Source organism: Lissotriton vulgaris, chromosome 1_2 (genome assembly GCF_964263255.1).
Source record: "Lissotriton vulgaris chromosome 1_2, aLisVul1.2, whole genome shotgun sequence".
Classification (NCBI taxonomy): domain Eukaryota; kingdom Metazoa; phylum Chordata; class Amphibia; order Caudata; family Salamandridae; genus Lissotriton; species Lissotriton vulgaris.
The window spans coordinates 160542376-160560816 of NC_141686.1; the positions used below are offsets into that span (position 1 = coordinate 160542376).

Here is an 18441-nt window from a genome sequence, read left to right on the forward strand (position 1 = left end):
CTCAGTATTATTTTTACTATCTCTCTCCTTCTTTAATAATAATAACATTAGAGATTATAGATGTGGAAGTGAGCCCCTTTTCATAGATTGACTATTCATGAATTATGATACAGGCTATTGTACATGACGATGCACCATATTCTCTTCTGTCAATTTCAAAGCAGTAAAATCAGCTAATATGCTAGATTTTAGAGCATTATAATATGTTTTTCTTTTTTCGGGTGATATAATTGTGAATAAATGTAAATAATGTATAGGTGTCTCAGATTAGCTGTGGGATAGAATAAGTAGTAATTCTTGTTCTATGCTATTTTAGGGGTCAACCAGTATATTTTCGTTTTGTCCTGAAGATGGTCTCGGCAATCAATTTCTAGAGACCGAAACGTCGACCAACGCTTTTTCTCTCACTACTTTGTATCTATTGCAACAAAGAAGAAAAGCGCATACAACTGTTCCAGTGGAGTTGTTTTGTTTTTGTATCATTGACTTCTTGTAACATTGTTGATATACTTTCTAGTACCCTACTTATTAAGTAATACATAAAGAATATGGGCCCGATTCACAGAATGAACTTAAGACTCAATCCTAAACTTACTACTATTTTGGTATTCACAGAATGCACTTACTACTTTTGGCATTCACAGAATGAATTTACTACTTTTGGTATTCACAGAAGTTAGGATTTTGTCTTAAGCCTGTCTTACTTAAGACAAAATCCTAACTTCTGTGAATACCAAAAGTAGTAAGTTCATTCTGTGAATACCAAAGGTAGTAAGTGCATTCTGTGAATGCCAAAAGTAGTAAGTGCATTCTGTGAATAACAAAATAGTAGTAAGTTTAGGATTGAGTCTTAAGTTCATTCTGTAAATCGGGCCCGTATATAGTGACTGTTAGCACTATCTAATTTGAATGAATAACAAGGATATACATGTTTGCATATAAACCATCATTCATCTGGGTCGTGAATTTTATTTTACAAACAAGCATAAAATACTATTAGTAAAATCCCTTGAAGGTGCTTTTACCCTATTATTTCATTTGGTCCGAACCCTCAAGGGTATATTGGGTTGCTAATTTCATTATATTAATCCCGGTATAACAAGCATACAGAGTGATATGGACATTATTACTTTTTTTTTAAAATCCAGAGTGTTCTGGAAAATACAGTAGCCTCACAAAACGAACACAAATACCCTTAGTACTACACCCATTACCTATGAGCCCTACTTGGAGTACAATCTGAAGTCTCAAAATATACAACTTGATTTTCAATGAATGGTTAAGAAAGATCTCAATGTCAATTAAATTGCTGTCATTACTTGTTTCCCATTGTTAGTACACCACCTTTACATTGCTTCATGCTGATTCAGCTGTGGAATGAAGAGCATAATTCAGGATGTTTGTGTCTTTTTATTTTCAATGCTTGCTCCCTTTGGAGGATTCAATGTTGCGGAGTTCTGTTAGAATTAACAAATACTTATCACAATACATTAATGAGGTGCAAACAACATGCGAGGTCCCAACTAGAGTGAAAGACAACACTTTCCTAAGAGTCCTGGAGACCATCAGGGCCGCAAGCACAAGGTGGTATCATGCAAAGGATCCTGCACGCCATGGGGCATATTTCCAACAACTAGCGATAATTATCGCTATGTTGGCTTAGCGGCAATATATTTATCGCCGAGCTGCGGCGATTTTTATCGCTTAGGAACCTTGCTATTATCAAGGTTTATCTCCTAAGCGATAAAAATCGGCCGAAATACATGAATATCGCTGAAAAGTCAGCGATATTCATGCATTACCGAGCTAATGCTCTTAGCCATGTTATCCACCTACCATTGGATAACATGGCTAAGAACTGCTCAGGGGCAGGTGTTAGCTTTTGGAGATATTCGCGCTTAGGGCGAATATCTCCAAAAGTTGGTAATAGGAGATAGCGATGTTAGCGACTGTTGCCAGTCGCTAACATCTTGGAACGCCCACTTTGCATATTATTAGTGATAAATGTAACTGACATGCAAAGGGGGACCCAATATGGTCGCTATCTCCTACTAGCTGTCGCTAACTGGTGTTAGCGACAGCTAGGTAATAGGGAGATAATTTTATCTCCCCTTTCTTGGCTTTTAAAGCCAAAAAAGCAGAGATAAACCCCTTGATAATATGCCCCCATGTGAACTATTGCTGCAGTTCCATTTGCAATATTAGCACTTGACATTCATTGGATTCTGTGTGCATAAGCATGAAGTTAGAGCTAAAGCAGGTGACATTCAAGAACAACATTGCCTCAGTCTAGGCCACTTATGCCACAAGGACACTATCAACTGATTATTTTCAATCATATGGGCTTTGATTCTGAGGCGCGGTCCTCTGAACTTCTTTTGCTCCTCCCATCCAATGATTGTTTACTTCTTGAGAGACATTTTTTGAAGGTTTGATTCATTCACATGATCCTTTCATATCTTTAAACCTAAAACATCAATTTTTCTCCAAAGAATTAGGAGTCAGAATTATTTATTTACAGCCCGATTAATCGGGCGCATAGAAAAGGACATTTAGTTTCACCAGTCAGCTTTTTGTTTAACATATCACTTTTTCTGAAAGGCACTACATTGTCTTGCAGTGGAATACTCCGAATCCTGTTGAGGCAGTTATACGAACTTTAAAACTCTGCTGTAAAAGGGTAATCCTTCTGATTTCTGCACCTGAAAGACAAAAAAAGACAACAATAACTGTTTAAGGACAATTACGAAGCATCGTTTTAAAGAACACACCAACATATCTCGGGGGCATCATTTCGTGGGGTTCACATACATTTGCAGCAGTTCAATTGGATCTTGACCTTGGGATCTCCCAGTGTCATTTACTTAGGCAGAAGGTCAAAGAAGACTCAATGAACATCCAGGTGTTGTAGCAAAGAAGAAAGACTAAGCCAGAGGTTTGCTAACTCCTAGTGAGGTGGAGAGAAAATGTTTGTGGGAAAGATGCTCTCGGTTTAAGGTAGTTAACTTTCAGAGGGTGCAGGGACGAGGTGCAATATATCTGTGCACAGGAAGCGTAGGGTGAATGTTAGAAACTTACAGGAAAGAGGGCAGGTAGGTCATTGTCAGGAAAAGAAGAGAAGCAGGGGCAAGAAAAGCAATCTACAGAAGGGAAGTAACAGCCTGATTCATGAAAACCGAAATCTGCGATTTTCAAATTGCGATTAACAGCGAATCGCAATTTAGAAATCGCAGATCGGTATTCATGATATTTTGCGATAAAAAAATGCGATTCGCACGCGGCCGCAAAAAGCGATTGCGAGCTACGGGAATCGCAGAATAATCGCTATTTTCGGCAACATCCGTGTAGGAATTGCGATATCGCAAATAGCGATATCGCAAATAGCGAGATCGCAAAATGCGAGATCGCAAAATCGCAAGAACGGGAAGTCGCATTTCGAGCACAGTGATGACATCACAACCAGGAAGCAGCCAGTTCCCACCCCCATTCTCAACAGTGAGGCAGACCTCGAGGCAGCAAGCAACTCAGCTCCTACCAGGACACCTGCAAACTTGTTTTTCCACACCCTATCTCACTGCAGCAATGGCAGAGGAGGCTGTACCTGGGCCCAGCAACACCGGGCGCAAGAGAAAACTGAAGTTCTCCGAACGGGAGTTGGAGCACCTCATCGAAGGTTTGGTGGAGAACCACTCTAAACTGTTTGGCAGAGAATCAAGGAGGGTGCCTGAGCAGGAAAAAAGGCGAATCTGGGTCGGGATAGCGGCCACAGTGAACTCCGTGGGCGTGGCACACAGGTCCTTGGAGGAACTAAAGAAGAGGTGGTACGACCTCCGAGGTCGTGCCAAAGAGAGGGTGGCCGAGAGGCTGGGCGAGACCCTGGCCACTGGAGGGGGAGGACCTACAGTCCCTCCCAACACCCCCATGGAGGACCGCGTCGAAGACACGTTGGAGCTCGAGGCGTGAATTGGGGTCACAAGATTGGACTCATCCCGCCCCACCCAAGAGAGCCAAGGTAATGGCATGCGACTGCGACCCTGTCCCCTATCAATGGCCATGACCCTATAGCCTCCCATAATGTTCCAAAGTCATGCCATCCGTGCACATTAGGTAATGCCCTAAAGCATTGTGGGACATGTAGTCTGCCCACAATGTACAAGTACCCCAATGCAGCCAGACAGGTCCCAAAGTACGCAATACCACAGCCAGTCAGGGAATGTCAGCCAGCATGCATGTCGCAAGTGCACGTGTGACAGGTACATGCAACTAATGAACGTCCACTTCCCCTCACAGGTGGCGCAGACAGCAGCGACAGTGACAGGCTGCTCATCGATGAGCAACCACTGGATGCTGAGGAGGTGCGGTCACCAACACAGCCTGCACCAACAGGCACAGTACCTTCCCCTGCAGCCAGGCCCACAGCATCTGCGCCTCTACCATCAGGCGCACCACCTACCCCTGCAACCAGGCCACCAGCATCTGCACCTCTACCATCAGGCGCACCACCTACCCCTGCAGCCAGGCCCACAGCATCTGCGCCTCTACCATCAGGCGCACCACCTACTCCTGCAGCCAGGCCACCAGCAGCTGGAGCATCCACATCTGGTCCAGCGACAGCGGTGACACAGCGCCCACCCAATGTGGCCAGCCAGCAGAGCAGGCATGGCAGGGCTCACCTGCAGAACAATGCACCCAGCGCCAGAAGAGGGATGGAAGTGCGCTTGCCGAGCATGAGCATAGAGCGTAGGATGCTCCGCATTCACCAGCTGCAGGCACGCCGGCAGGGGGCCATACAGATGCAGCTACACAATATAGGCCGCAATGTGGCAAATGTGGCTGAGCGGATGGACCGCATGACGGCAGCCATGGAGGCCAACACTGCGGCGCTAATATCCTAGCGCAACACCGCCCGCCGCCACCACCGGCAGCTACTGACGCGGCTGTCCGCATACACTAGATCAAACTACGTGATCGGGAATGTGACGTCGCAGCTATCGTGACGGTCCCTGGCGCAGCAGCAGCAGCTAATCCAATGCTGCGAGGATGTGGCCAGAGTGTTAAAGCACCTCACCACTGCCGTTATGGCACTCCATCCTGCTCTACCTGGCAATGTCGGGGGGACGATGCCAGCGAGGCCACCTCAAGTGTGAGCAGCCAGTCTGCTTCACAGGTTGCGGTGTTACGACGTAGCACCAGGCCCACTGCAGGGTCACGTGCGGTGGCAGAGGAGGAGCCAGAGAGGCGCTTGGGTGCTTCGCGCCGGAGGCGCACCTGAGTGACATGTACTTTGACAGGGACATGCTGACACTATAAGCCTGCCCTGTGTTTTGGACGCAGCAGTATAGGGCAATACTGATTGCATAGGAAGGATGGCAACTTGCACTATTATTGTGAATCCAACAATAATATTTATTATTGCATCATACATTGGCGTTCTGTCATTATTTCCATTTGCATGCAATTGTGATTTGTTGGGTGAGGGGAGTGGGTGTACTAGAAACTGTTCATTGTGATGTGGTTGCGGCGTCTGTGGCCTTCAGCTGAGTTCTCCCCGCGTGCATGGCGCACATGTACAGGTGGCCGGTCGTCCCCTTCCAACTCACTGCCGGAGATGTCTACAGGTATCCGGCGCTTGGTAGCAATGTTGTGTAGTATTGCACACACAGCCACAATGCGGCAGCACACATCAGGACTGTAGTACATGGCCCCACCTGTCTTGTGAAGTATGCGGAATCTGCTCTTCAGTAGCCCAAAAGTCCTCTCAATGCAATTCCTTGTGCGTATGTGTGATACGTTGTAACGCCGTTGCTGTGGTGTAGCAGGGTTGAGGTATGGGGTGAGGAGGTATTCACGCAGGGCGTAGCCACTGTCACCTGAATGAGAGGAGCAGAGGGTGAGTGCCTGTGCAGCGCAGCTACTTCATCGCAGTGTGACATTGTGGGCAAAGTGTACTTACCAAGTAGGTGTCCTTTCCCGAAGTCTCCCCTGGCCAGTCGTGTGTGGAGGCCGCTGTGCCGGAATATGAATGAGTCATGTGTACTCCCCGTGTACTGTGCCACTATGTCCGTGATGTATGTCTTAGCATTGCAGACCATCTGGATGTTGAGGGAGTGATAGGACTTGCGATTGCGGTACATGTACTCCGTTGCAGCTGGTGGGCAGATGTGGATGTGGGTACAGTCAATGCATCCTATCACGTGTGGGAAATGGGCGACATTGTAGAATTGAAGCTTGGTCTCATCCAAATCCTGTTGGCTTGTTGGAAATTTGATGTGGTGGTGTAGCTGGGTCAGCATTGCGTCAAGGAAACTCCCTAGGCAGCGGGACATGGTGGGCTGGGATATCCCCCCAGCAGCCGCAACTATCCACTGGAAGCTCCCAAGGCCAGGAGGTGCAGGCTACACAATACCTGGACATGTGTTGGCACGGCATTAGTCCGCCTTGTTGGGTGCTGCATCAGGGGGTCAAGGTCCTGAATTAGCTTGATGATCATTGCCCCATTCAGGCGGTACTTTGCGTATATTTGCTCTCTGGTTTGGCCCAGCAGGGTGACCCGCTGGCGGAATATCCTGGCCTGGATTCTGCGTCTCCTCCGTGCTGCTCGCTGTAGCCTTCGCCGCCTGACCACCATGTACATTCCTGGCATTGTGACACTCCTTATGCTGATGCTGCTTCTCCTTAAATGTGTTTGGTCAGACCAGCACCAGTTGCTGATTGGCCAATGGTTTTTCAATTTTTTTTTACTATGGGTTTGATGGTTACCACCTGCTTTGGGTTGTCCTTAAATTGCGCCTCGCAAACTGCGATTTTGGGGGTTTTCGCTAATTGCGATTTTTCATGAATCCCGATTGCGAGGATATTGCGATTTCGCTATTTTTTTCGCAGAATCCGTGATTTCTCGCTATTTCCGAATCGCAAATGGTCTACTGCCCGGATTCTGCTGATCTTTTAGCGATTTCGCAATTCTGTGTTAGCGAATTCGCTATTTTCGTGGTGAATACCGATTAGGGAAATTGCGCCCGCAATAGCATTTTCGCAGCTATTGCGAGCGCAATTTTGCTTCATGAATCAGGCTGTAAGTCCCTAAAAAACAAACACTAGTAATGCAAAAAGGGCTGGCCTAGAACTGAAAGTCTTTCTGCAGTCACTGATGAGTTTAAACACTCAACTCATCCTACATGGACTCTGTCACTCATCCACATACTTATGCATCCGATAATCCACCAACTAACTGTTTCTAACTATCTATGTGTATGAATGTAACTGCCCTTAATATACCTTTTCATTATAAATAGTCAAAACTACTGCCTTTGTCTAAATTTAAATATTTAACAGGTCAAACCTACGGAATCTGACATAACTTTTCCCACTGAACCTATCAGTACTATGGCCTTTAATGCTGGTATATCACCGCTTTAGGCATACTGCATCGAGCATAAGCTTTTTTAATTAGGCAACCATCAGGCATATAGCAATAACATTACAAGTATGTATAAGTCTGCAGTTGGCAAAACAGTATACAACCCCTACTAACATGGCCTAACAAAGATTCTTAGGATCCATATCTACCTTCAGGCCCGTTGGCTCTTTTCACAAAAAATAAGTCACATCTACTGCCTTTGTTACAATGTTTTATAATAAACAGAGCAGACCTATGGCATCACTGGCATGATGTAGCGTTTCCTAATGAACCAATAATGCCTATATCATCTAGGACTGGATTGTTGTTTTATCCAACAGTGCCATGATGTATTTTGGATAAGCTCTACCACTAGGCAATCCAATTATGAGACATACAGTCATACTATTTATTTATTTATTTATTATGCAACTTATAACGCGCAGACTAAACCCGAAGGTATCAAGGCGCCTATCAAAATCAATATACAGAAAATACAAAGTACCACTACGGGTATGCACGTGTGAAAAGATGAGTTTTAAGCGCGGATCTAAAAGTTTGCAAAGAGGGACTGGATCTTACTTCCAAAGGGAGGGCATTCCACCATTTGGGTGCTAGAAAGGAAAAGGCCTTACCTCCCCATCTTGCTTTTCTAACACGGGGTACAGAGAGGAGAAGTTTGTGACTGGAGCGAAGATTCCTACTAGGGTTATGCCGAGAAAGAATGGATCCCATGCTTGTAGGGCTGGGTTTAGCAAGTGCTTTATACACCAGGCACATGGATTTGAAAAGGATCCGGTATTCAACGGGGAGCCAGTGCAGTTGTTTTCGGGCTTCAGTGGCAGAGGCACGTTTTGGTAGGTCAAGAGCAAATCTCGCTGCCGCGTTCTGGACCACCTGCAAGCGCTGTAGGTGACTCTTGTTCAGCCCTGCATACAGCGCATTGCAGTAGTCTAGTCGCGAGCCCAAAAGAGCGACAGCAAGTTGCTTTCTTGCCTGGGGTGACAAGAAGTGCCTGATTTTCCTCAGTATGTGGATAATCCCCCAGCAGGTCGAAACAGTCCTGTTGACCTGTTGGCACATACTAAGGTTGGGGTCGATCATAACTCCCAGGTTTTTTGCTGACAAGGTGGGCTCGGGACATACGCCCAGCGAGTTCGGCCACCACTCCGCCGACCATATCGATTCCTTTCCTCCAAAAACCATCACCTCCGTCTTCTCCCCATTCAGCTTTAGTGAATTGTGGATCATCCACTGGCCAACTGCCTCCATGCAAGATCTAAAATTGGCGGCAGTTGACGTAGCTGGCTGGGAGAGAGAGACTAAGATCTGAGTGTCGTCCGCGTAGGAAACTACCTCCATCCCAAAAGATCTAATAAGTCTGGCAAGGGGGGTCACATAGATATTAAAAAGGGTAGGACTAAGCGCTGACCCTTGAGGGACCCCACATTGCACAGACAGGGATGGAGATAGAAACGATCCCAGCATTATCCTTTGTTCTCTAAGGTCGAGAAAAGAGGAAAGGAGTCCCAGAGCAGACCCGCGGACCCCAATCTCCCTCAGGCGAGATGTTAACACCACAGGAGACAGGGTATCGAAGGCCGCTGTGAGGTCTAGAAGGATCAGGAGGGAGGTCTGACCCTCATCAACTCTGGTGCGGATGGTATCCAGCACTATGGTGAGGGCAGACTCGGTGCTATGTTCCCTCCTGAAGCCATGCTGGGAGAGATCCAAACAGCCCGAGCTCTCCACAAATGCAGCCAGATGTTTATTTAGATGGGCTTCGAGCATCTTTGCGGGAGCCGGGAGCAGTGAAATGGGGGGAAAGTTCTTTAACACCCCGGGGTCCAGAGAAGGCTTTTTAAGCAAGGGTTTTACTACAGCATTCTTCCACTGTTGGGGAAAAATGCCTTCCTTCATCGCTCTGTTCATGATGTCAACCAGAGGAGGAAGGAGAGATTCTCTGCACTGCTTGAGGATCTTTAGCGGGCAGACATCCAGCGGAGAACCAGATTTGGTTTTATCAAGCAGGATTTCAAGATCCTATTGAAAATGCACACAAAATCACAATTTACAAAAGAGTATACAATTACTCGCAAGGCGGCGCATCAAGGTAATCACAGTATACATGTTCTAACCCGGGGTTTGTTGAAAAAAGTAATAACATCCTTATCTAAAAATTTCCTTACTTTACCAGGGGGCTTTAATCCGGCGTAATAACAATCTGCCCAAAAAGGACTACAGACCTTAACATTTGCTTTTTACAATATATAAGTCAAGCCTATAGCTTTTGCTTCATAATAAACATTTAAAGTCTATGCTATCTGATATTATTTTCCAATGACCCAATGAGGCCTATGTGCTATAAGTGGCTTATAAACATCATCAACTCAGGCCAACTGTATTGAGCGAAAGCTTTGTGCATAAATAAGACACAAATTATTCAAAAGCAGTAAGGACCACAAGGGCGATCGCAATGAGTGACAAACAAGAGCCGCTTCATTTACAAAGGTTTCCAGCCTCATTCAAATCGCACTTTCAACTGGTGCGCAGATGAGCAATCTTGTGGAATATGTGCACAACTCTGGTTTGTGGCGAGATATCTCCAAATGTGGATCAATGTGTGGCTAAGAAATGGTGGTGATATCCTGTGGAGTATTCCATGGTTGACCACGCAGCCATGGGTAGATGGCTATTCTCAGTGGAGAACGAGAACCAATGGAGCATACTGACTGGCCAGGGAAATTCAGGAGGAAAAATACTAAAGCAGACGTGGGCAAGTAAAGAGCAACCTCCAGTAGGCCCAATCAACAGCCCTTTGCCACAAGGGATTTGAACTATCTGCTCAGTTCTTTGAGCAGGGGGAGTAAGCAGGTGCTCACCCTGAGCCCATAAACAACCTGCAGTTCTGAGAATAATGTGTAAAACGTTGGTATTAGTGGAGCCTCTCACATGTCCACACATAAAGGATATGACAACCTGACCACTTGGTGGTTATGGGGAAAACACTCAAAGAGCAAAGGATTGCCTCTAGGGAGACCCATGCGATGAAAACCAACAAAGAATGCCCTTTGGAGGATTATTTCTATTCCAGGCCATGGACCCAGGATAGTGCAATGGGAAGTAGTGGTGGTGACCAGGAAGATACTATTAAAAGTGAGAGGTGGGAGCTCAAAGAGTAGTGATGGCATCCGTTGACCTCATTCACATGAATATTGAGTGGCTCAAATCCAACCTGATGTCAGTTCAGTCAAAACTATTGATGTTTCACAAGAGTTATAGCAGTTGAGATCAGGCCACAGAAAGTAGTGGCTAAACTGATAATTTGGATATTTCTGTGATCCAGCAGGGCGCGGTGATTAACCCATCCTATTAAATGTTCAACAAAATCAAAAGTACACCTTTAGGACATACTCAAAAGTTTGGAAAATGTTCAAGGAGCCCAAAATCTAAAACTGATTTTATGGCCTGTGCCATGGGAAACTGAGGACTTAAAGGGCCTGTTTAGAGACCTTTTGTACCCTAAGAAATGAATCTGACTGCAGAGAAATTAACAGTTAAATTGAACAGTGTACCACCAACCTTCCAGGGGCCCAAAGAAACAGGGCGAAAACCTGTGCACCAACATAGTTTTTCTTTAAGATGAGAAAGCATGAGATTGTATTAGATCAGGCATCCTTGGTCTTTTTGCCTCTACCTTCTGCATTTCTGATGGTGTGCTGGACTTTTTTTTCTGGTTTAGGTACTGCTAATCAGTGCAAAAGTGCAAGTGCTCCCAGTGTAAATTGTGATTCTGATTGATTATCTATGATTGTTGTATGTGATTTACTGGTAAATCCGTAGTAAAGAGCACTTGGTGTGCCCAGGGCCTGTATATCAAGTGCTACTAGTGGGCCTGCAGCATTGGTTGTGCCACCTAAGTTAGGAGTCCTGTAAACTTGTCTCAGGCCTGCCACTGCCTTGTTAGTGAGTGAAGTTTTATCCTGCCATGTCGAATTGGTAAGTGAACCCACTTGGTGGGCCCTAACCTGCCCTTTTCCTACATGTAAGACATCCCTAAAGTAGGCCCAAGGTACCCCATGCGCTGGGTACAGTGTGTGTGAAAGGTAGGACCTGCACTAGTTAAGGGTGAGTGGACCCCTCAGAGTTGTACTACACGGATTTCAGCTGAGTTGCATAAAAACTCAATGGAATTCCACGGAGTTCCTGGAGCGGGAAGATCCACTCACCTGCCGCTGACCCTTAATTGTAACTCTCATTTTTGACTGGTCAGAGTCTTAAGAATTTATTGTACAGGCGTAGGGCCTCCAAGGACCCGGAGGGATGTGAGAGCAGCTTGATTGCACAAACCCGCTGATTTGTGTCTCAAATTTCCTCAACATCCTGGAGCTAGTCACAGCAGCCGAAACCGGAGTACATGGAATAACAAAATTATAAAGGTATGGGGGCTGGAGAGGGGGCTTGTAGTCCAGGCACTGAGGGTGGCCGCTGCCCAATTTCACTGGGCCCAGCAGGAGCAGAGCCGGTAGCCCACAGAAGCTGCTACTCAGGCTGCATGGTGTCATCAACGTCCTCAAAACTGGTCACCCTCTGCTGAGATCTGGACCCAGAAAGACCTGCAACCAGGCTGTGCCACTTCCTTCAGGGAAAGTGTTGTGCTTACAATACCCATTCAGGAGGATGCCTCATCACAAAGCTCATGTGGACTCCACAACCAATCAGGATGCCTGTATTCAGTATGAGGCATGAGCATTGGCTGACATGACCCCGGTGCTCCAATCATAGATCATCTTGCAATTAGCAGTACCTCTCATTGAGAGACGGCTCACAGAATTAGTTTAGTTGAGCAGTGAGGATGTTAAGCTTCCCAGAAGGGCTTAATTACGGTACAATGGTGTCCGTTAAATTCTCTGAGTATTGGTGAGTGCCAGAAAACTCTGCTACGTGGTGTAGGCAGAGTTTTTGCCGAACTCTGCCCTCCAAGCAGAGTGCAGAGTGAATAAAACTCTGTGACCTCCGCCGACGGAGTGTAGTTTACCACCCAGGTTTAGTACTGGTGTGTTTTACATGTCGTGATAGTGAAATATTGACAATTTTGTTTTTCACTATTGCAAGGCCTGTCTCTTACATAAGTTATCATTGGAGATGCCTTGTAACATTTCACATGTGTAACTTTTAACTGGGGACAGATGGTGATTTGGAGTTTGGGCTCCCTGAGCTCAGAATTCAAAAATACATATTTTTGTGAGGTTGGTTTTTAAATTGTGTGTTGGAAAATGCCACTTTTAGAAAGAACACATTTTGTTTTTTAACCATCCCGTGCCTCTGCCTGCCGGTGGAATCAATGTCTGGTTTATACTGATTAACTCTAGACAGTCTTGCTGAGCTAGTGTTGTGACTGACACCTGAATAGGGCAGTGAATGTCCATTTACAATGCTGCCTCAATCCCCTGGAGAGTATCTGGAGAAATGGCAGGGCAAGGCAGGAACTTGTGAACTACAAAGATTTATCTTTGAAGTATGCCTACTTCAAGGGCAAAAAGGGTATAAATATTGGACCTAAAACCCCAGACAGATGGAACACTTCTGGATCAAGAGGGGACTCTGCCAAGGGGAAGAGCTGAGGAGCTGTGAGGAGGCGTACTGTCTCTTTACTGTGTGCTGCTTTGCTTGGTTGGCCTGCAGTTGCAGTTGCTTTGGAGAGGAAAAGGGCAGAAATGTGCTGTGTATCCTGCTTGTAAAGTTTCTCCAAGCCTTTGTGTGAGCTTGCCACCTGTTAAGAGGTGTCAGGGCTGTCAAAGACGTCATCTGCTGCATCCTTGAACTTCACTGCTGGGGAATCTGACCTGCCTTGTGGTGCCAATTCCAGTTCTGGGTGTTTGGAGGTTGATTTGCTACTTGAAACCATCCAAATTGATGCCTTTCCCTTTCTGCAAATGTTTTTCAGATGCAGCACGGCCATGCAGGAAAGTTTGCACGTATTGCTGCTGTGAGGCTGAAGAAATCGACGCAGCCCTTGCCCATGGCAGAAAAAACAACTGCTGCCAGAGTTCAGTGCACCATGTCTCTGATGTCCGAGACCACCCCAATGACTCAGGTGCCGGCCCTGCTGTGTGGCTGAATGAATTGATAGATCATTGGACTGTGGCTGAAGAAATCAATGCATCGCCTGTTCAGCCTGGTCTCATTGACCTCTAGCATGTCCAGATTTCCATGCATCACACCTGTGTGCCAAATTTTCTACGCCATCCCCCGCAGACCGAACTATCTTGGATTTTGATGCCTTGCTTCCCCTTAAAGTCCAGATTCGATGCAACCCTTCTCCTGCGTGCAGCATAACTGTCACATCGCCTACCCAGGGACTCAGGAACTGACACATTGCTTTGTTTTCCAATGCTTTCCTCCTCTGTGGCTGTTTCTCTTTTTGGATTTTAATGCATCTAAAGGTGATTTGTGTAAAATCACTGCATCCATAGAGATCTATAGACAGAATTGCTAAAACCTTTTCAAAAGTGATATTTTGAGTTGTGTGTGTTGGATGTTTGGTGTTTTGGTCATGTTTCGTTTATGTAAATATACTTTATTTTTGTAGACTGGTGGGGTGTTCATTTGTAGTGTTTTCACTGTGTTAATGTGTGTGTTATGTACACATACTTTACACATTGCCTCTGAGATAGGCCTGACTGTTCGTGCCAAGCTACCAATGTGTTGAGCAGCAGTTATCTTGGGTGTGTAAACCTCTTATCCTAACTAGAAGGAAGGGTGCCTACTTGGACAGGGTGCATATCGCAGCCACCGGAGACTCCCATTTCTAACAGGTTGTATTCAGGAAAACACATCCAAAAAATATATAAGAATGCTTGGTGGTGTGGAGGATCAGACCTAGCTATTTGTGAACATGAAACATATTTGAAAACTCTCCATAGTCTTGGAATGACTACCCTATGTCTAAAATGACTCTGGATACTCACTATGTAGTCTAAAACGTATTATTATAGTTTGGTTTATTTCTGTTATTAAAGTCCCCATCTACCTGCCCTTTGATCGAGCCCTTTTGTTAGGAGTTACTGTATGCACTACCTTATTTCTAGGGCTGTCAAAGGACTGTCAATGATTGACATATGAGTATCCATGGTCTGGAAGTTGTATAAAAGGTGCAGGTTGACCATGTAGGTATATTACCTTTTAGTTTTCACCTGCACAGCACTTGCACTGTGCTTGTGAAATCTATCAATTTTTATAAATCTTTAAAGGAGCCTACATCCTTCCCTCACTTTTCATTTGGTTGTGTGCTTCTCACTTACTTTTCCCCCGTTTCTATTGGTTTTAGTATACCTTTCTCTGTTGGTCTTTGTGTTCTTCTTAACAGTGTCCCATGGCTGAAATGCTACTTCTCATATGCTTCAAACATTTTTGTTATTTTAATTATGAACAAGCATGACATCTGCACTCCTGCACTCTTCTCTCTCTCTGATCTGTGACTGTTGTGTCCTAGGAAAACCAGCAACATGCAAGGGCAAAGGGCCAGGGGAACCATCAAGTAAGCCTAAACGGGGCAATAGGGCATATACATGCGGATTTAAAAGCTAGAAGATGCAAGTTAGAAGCTTTTTGGTTACCTCGCGACAAATGTATGACTAACGTAGAGGGTGAGAATTGCTGAAGTACCGAAGCTGCCGCTTTTACTTGATGGAGAGTGCAGAATGCCATTAGCTTTAAAAAAGAATGCTTGAAAGCCTTCTCACTATACAGTACCTTATCTACCCGTAAACTAAACCTTAGACTGAATTAAATTACTTCACAAATCAATACTATTTCGCCAAATGCAGCAGCAATGCTTAACTGCTGGTGTAACAATGACAGGGCTGCTGCAGCAAAAATACATTTAAAACTGTACGAATTGTATCCAATAGTTTCCCTTTTATGTAGTGTGTTTTTATTTGTTATAAGGATTTTGGTGAAATCATAATTAAAGCAGAACTTTTTAGGAATTGTAAATTTTTAAGACAATTATTTTGGAAGAGTGTCCTAAAATAAAGTTGTACTTCTATCTGTTTGTGCGTAGTCTCTTACATATGTAAGAGGAATATATAAGCATTGTGTTTGTGCATTCTGTTGGCTTTGCTGCAACATTCTGTATACATGAAAGGGGTAACACTTCATTTAAAGATGTTCGCATTAATAAATAAAGGGGGTGAGCCATTGGTAAACTGCTTACTCTGTGCTTACTAAACAACAAAATCCAATAGCAAACAACTTCCTGTGTCATGAGAAACAAGGAAGTGCAGACCAAGAGAACAGGGTGACGCTACCAGATTGTTGTAAATATGTTTAATGTAAAATGATACGAAAGTGAAATAATAAAGAATTTTAAGTTGCAACAAAAAGGACACAAGTATTGCATTAGTAATCATAAATTAATAAAAGTTATAATGTAAATCTTACCTGTCCCTAAATAATGTGTTTAGTGTTCTATTGCTGGGATTCAGCCCAGAAACAGAACTATGCCTGGGACCATAGAACATCAGTATGTAGGCAATGAGGGGCATATTATCAAGACAGGCGATAAAATTATTGCCGCTTTAGTGGCAGGAAACTGCTGGTAAAACGGCGATACAGGGCTTGATAATATGCTCTATGGAATTCCAATTGAAGCCCATGTTAGATATCCTTCACGTTTAACATGTGCTTCAATTGGAATTCCATAGAGCATATTATCAAGCCCATTATCGCCATTTTAGTGGCAGTTTTCTGCCGCTAAATCGACGATAATTTTATCACTGGTCTTGAACATATGTCCCTGAATGACCATACCATATCAGTACCTTGGGGCCCAAATCCAACTAGCTAATGTGCCTCACTTGCCCTCCTAACCTTTCCAGAGAGACAAGCAATTTGGCCCCCCAGAGCACAACACTCTAGACCAGAGGTCTTCAATGTGTGGGGCGCGATCCCCAGGGGGGTCGTGGAGTCCTTGGAAGGGGGGTCATAAATTCTGTCAGAGCATGCAGATTCTGGCGTTGGGCTGATTGAGGGTGCTCACGGCGGAGGCCGAGTTCACACCGAGGGGTGAAAAACATCAAAGCCTCATTAACAAGTAAAAGGTCTTTTAAAGACCTGTCAAGTACTCAGGTGTGGCTGTGTGTGTGTGTAGAATCCTGTCATGTACCACATACCAGGCTATTATGCCAGGAACTATCACAAGGAATCTGCTGCCCTTCGGGCCTGCAGGAAAGGTAAATTAGGATTTTAAACACAATTGCTTCACAGAATAACAGTTCCTTTTCTGCATGATAGTATCAAGAGCAGAAAGGGTGTGACTAATGATTGATTATTTTGTGAAACAAAATCACAATTCACATGTGCTACCTACATTAGATATGCAGTAAAAGCACACATTTTAATTTTAGTCCTCATTTTGAAATTATATTAATGAAATAATTCACAATTTAGTCGCATCGGGTTTCGTTTCGTTCCGGAAAGAAAAGGTTGACAAATAGTTTAGATTAATTAAAGATTGTTTCTCTATTTCTGCTGCTCCCAAAATGGAAAACACTCCTCTCAGGAAGTTGGAAATCATGGAAACTAATATTAGTTCATCTTTGGTCTATCGTAGCATGCGAACTCCAGTTAGTGGTAGTATGTGTTAGTCTAAAGCACCTTCTGGTGTTCTTTTAGGCAGCAAACGTTTTGAAGAAAAATAGGCTGGCATATGGCTTATTCGGGACCATTCTGTTTTTCTTTCATTTCTTTTAAATGTATTCACGTCTTGAGGAAGATGATCACTGCTTTCGTTACAATTGCATACTGCTCATATAATAGGAAGCTTGTTATATGCTGCTTTTTATGTGCGGGCTTCACAGCGCAGCTGTCGCCAGACAGATGTGAGCCTCTCTACAGAGGTTTTGGCTCCGCCCACATGTTGAGAGCCAGGAGTACAGTAGGTATTGGAATTCTTTCGCTTTTTCAAGAGAGGCTCCCTGTAATGAGAATCCCTCGTTTACAGCTTTTCTTGCTTCTTTACTATCGATTGAGGACTGAATATGTTGTTCTGTAAAGAAATAGATGGGTTTTAGATTTGTGAATCTCCAATTCTTGCTATTTTCGTTCCCAGACTTCTATTTTGCTGTTAATCACTTGTTTACACATCTATCTTGTTGTTCTTTTATCTCGGCAGAACCTTTATGCAAGACCTCTAAAGGCTATTTTTTTCCGTGAGCCACAGTATAGGAGTTTGAAGATTGCCTTGTATATTTAATATTTGGAACTCTGGGCCTAAGAGCCTGTGATATCTAGTGCCTACATTTCCTTTTTTTTCTTTTTTTTTTAGATTTAAATACGTTTTTATTCATCAAAAGGAGTAAAGGTTGGATGGATGGATGAATGATGGATGGATGAAAGTGTGGATGGATGAATGATGGATGGATGTGTGAAAAGATGGGTGGATGAATGATGGGTGAATGGATGGATGAAAGGGAGGATGGATGAAGGATGGATGGATGGATGGATTGAAGGATGAAAGGGTGGATGGATGGATGGAAGGGTGAAAGGGTGGATGGATGAAGGCTGGATGGATGGATGGAAGGATGAAAGGGTGGATGGATGAAGGATGAAAGGATGGATGGATGCATGGATGGATAAAAGGTTGCATGGATGAATGATGGGTGGATGGATGGATGAAAGGGTGGATGGATGAAGGATGGATGTATGGATGGATGGATAAAAGGTTGCATTGATGAATAATGGGTGGATGGATGGATGGATGAAAGGGTGGATATATGAAGGATGTATGTATGGATGGAAGGGTGGATGGGTGAAGGATGGATGAAGGATGGATGGAAGGATGAAAGGGAGGAAGGATGAAGGATGGATGTATGGATGGATAAAAGGTTCCATGGATGAATGATGCATGGATGGATGTATGAAAAGGTGGGGGGATGAATGATGGGTGGGTGATGGATGAAAGGGTGAATGGATGAAGGATGGATGTATGGATAGGAGGATAAAAGGTTGATTGGATGTATGGATGCATAAAAGTTTGCATG

At 44.5% G+C, this 18441-nt stretch overlaps 1 protein-coding gene across 2 annotated transcripts in view; it reads right to left on the reverse strand.

Moving 5' to 3' along the window:
• Positions 1-1390: 1390 nt before the first annotated feature.
• Positions 1391-18441, reverse strand: part of LOC147734740 (aldo-keto reductase family 1 member B1-like) — a 293902-nt gene continuing 276851 nt past the window's right edge. For both annotated transcript variants that reach the window (XM_086953025.1, XM_086953026.1), the window contains one exon: positions 1391-2702. In XM_086953025.1, the coding sequence (XP_086809151.1) occupies positions 2660-2702 (43 nt within the window). In that variant the 3' untranslated portion in view covers positions 1391-2659. The remainder of the gene's footprint in view (positions 2703-18441) is intronic.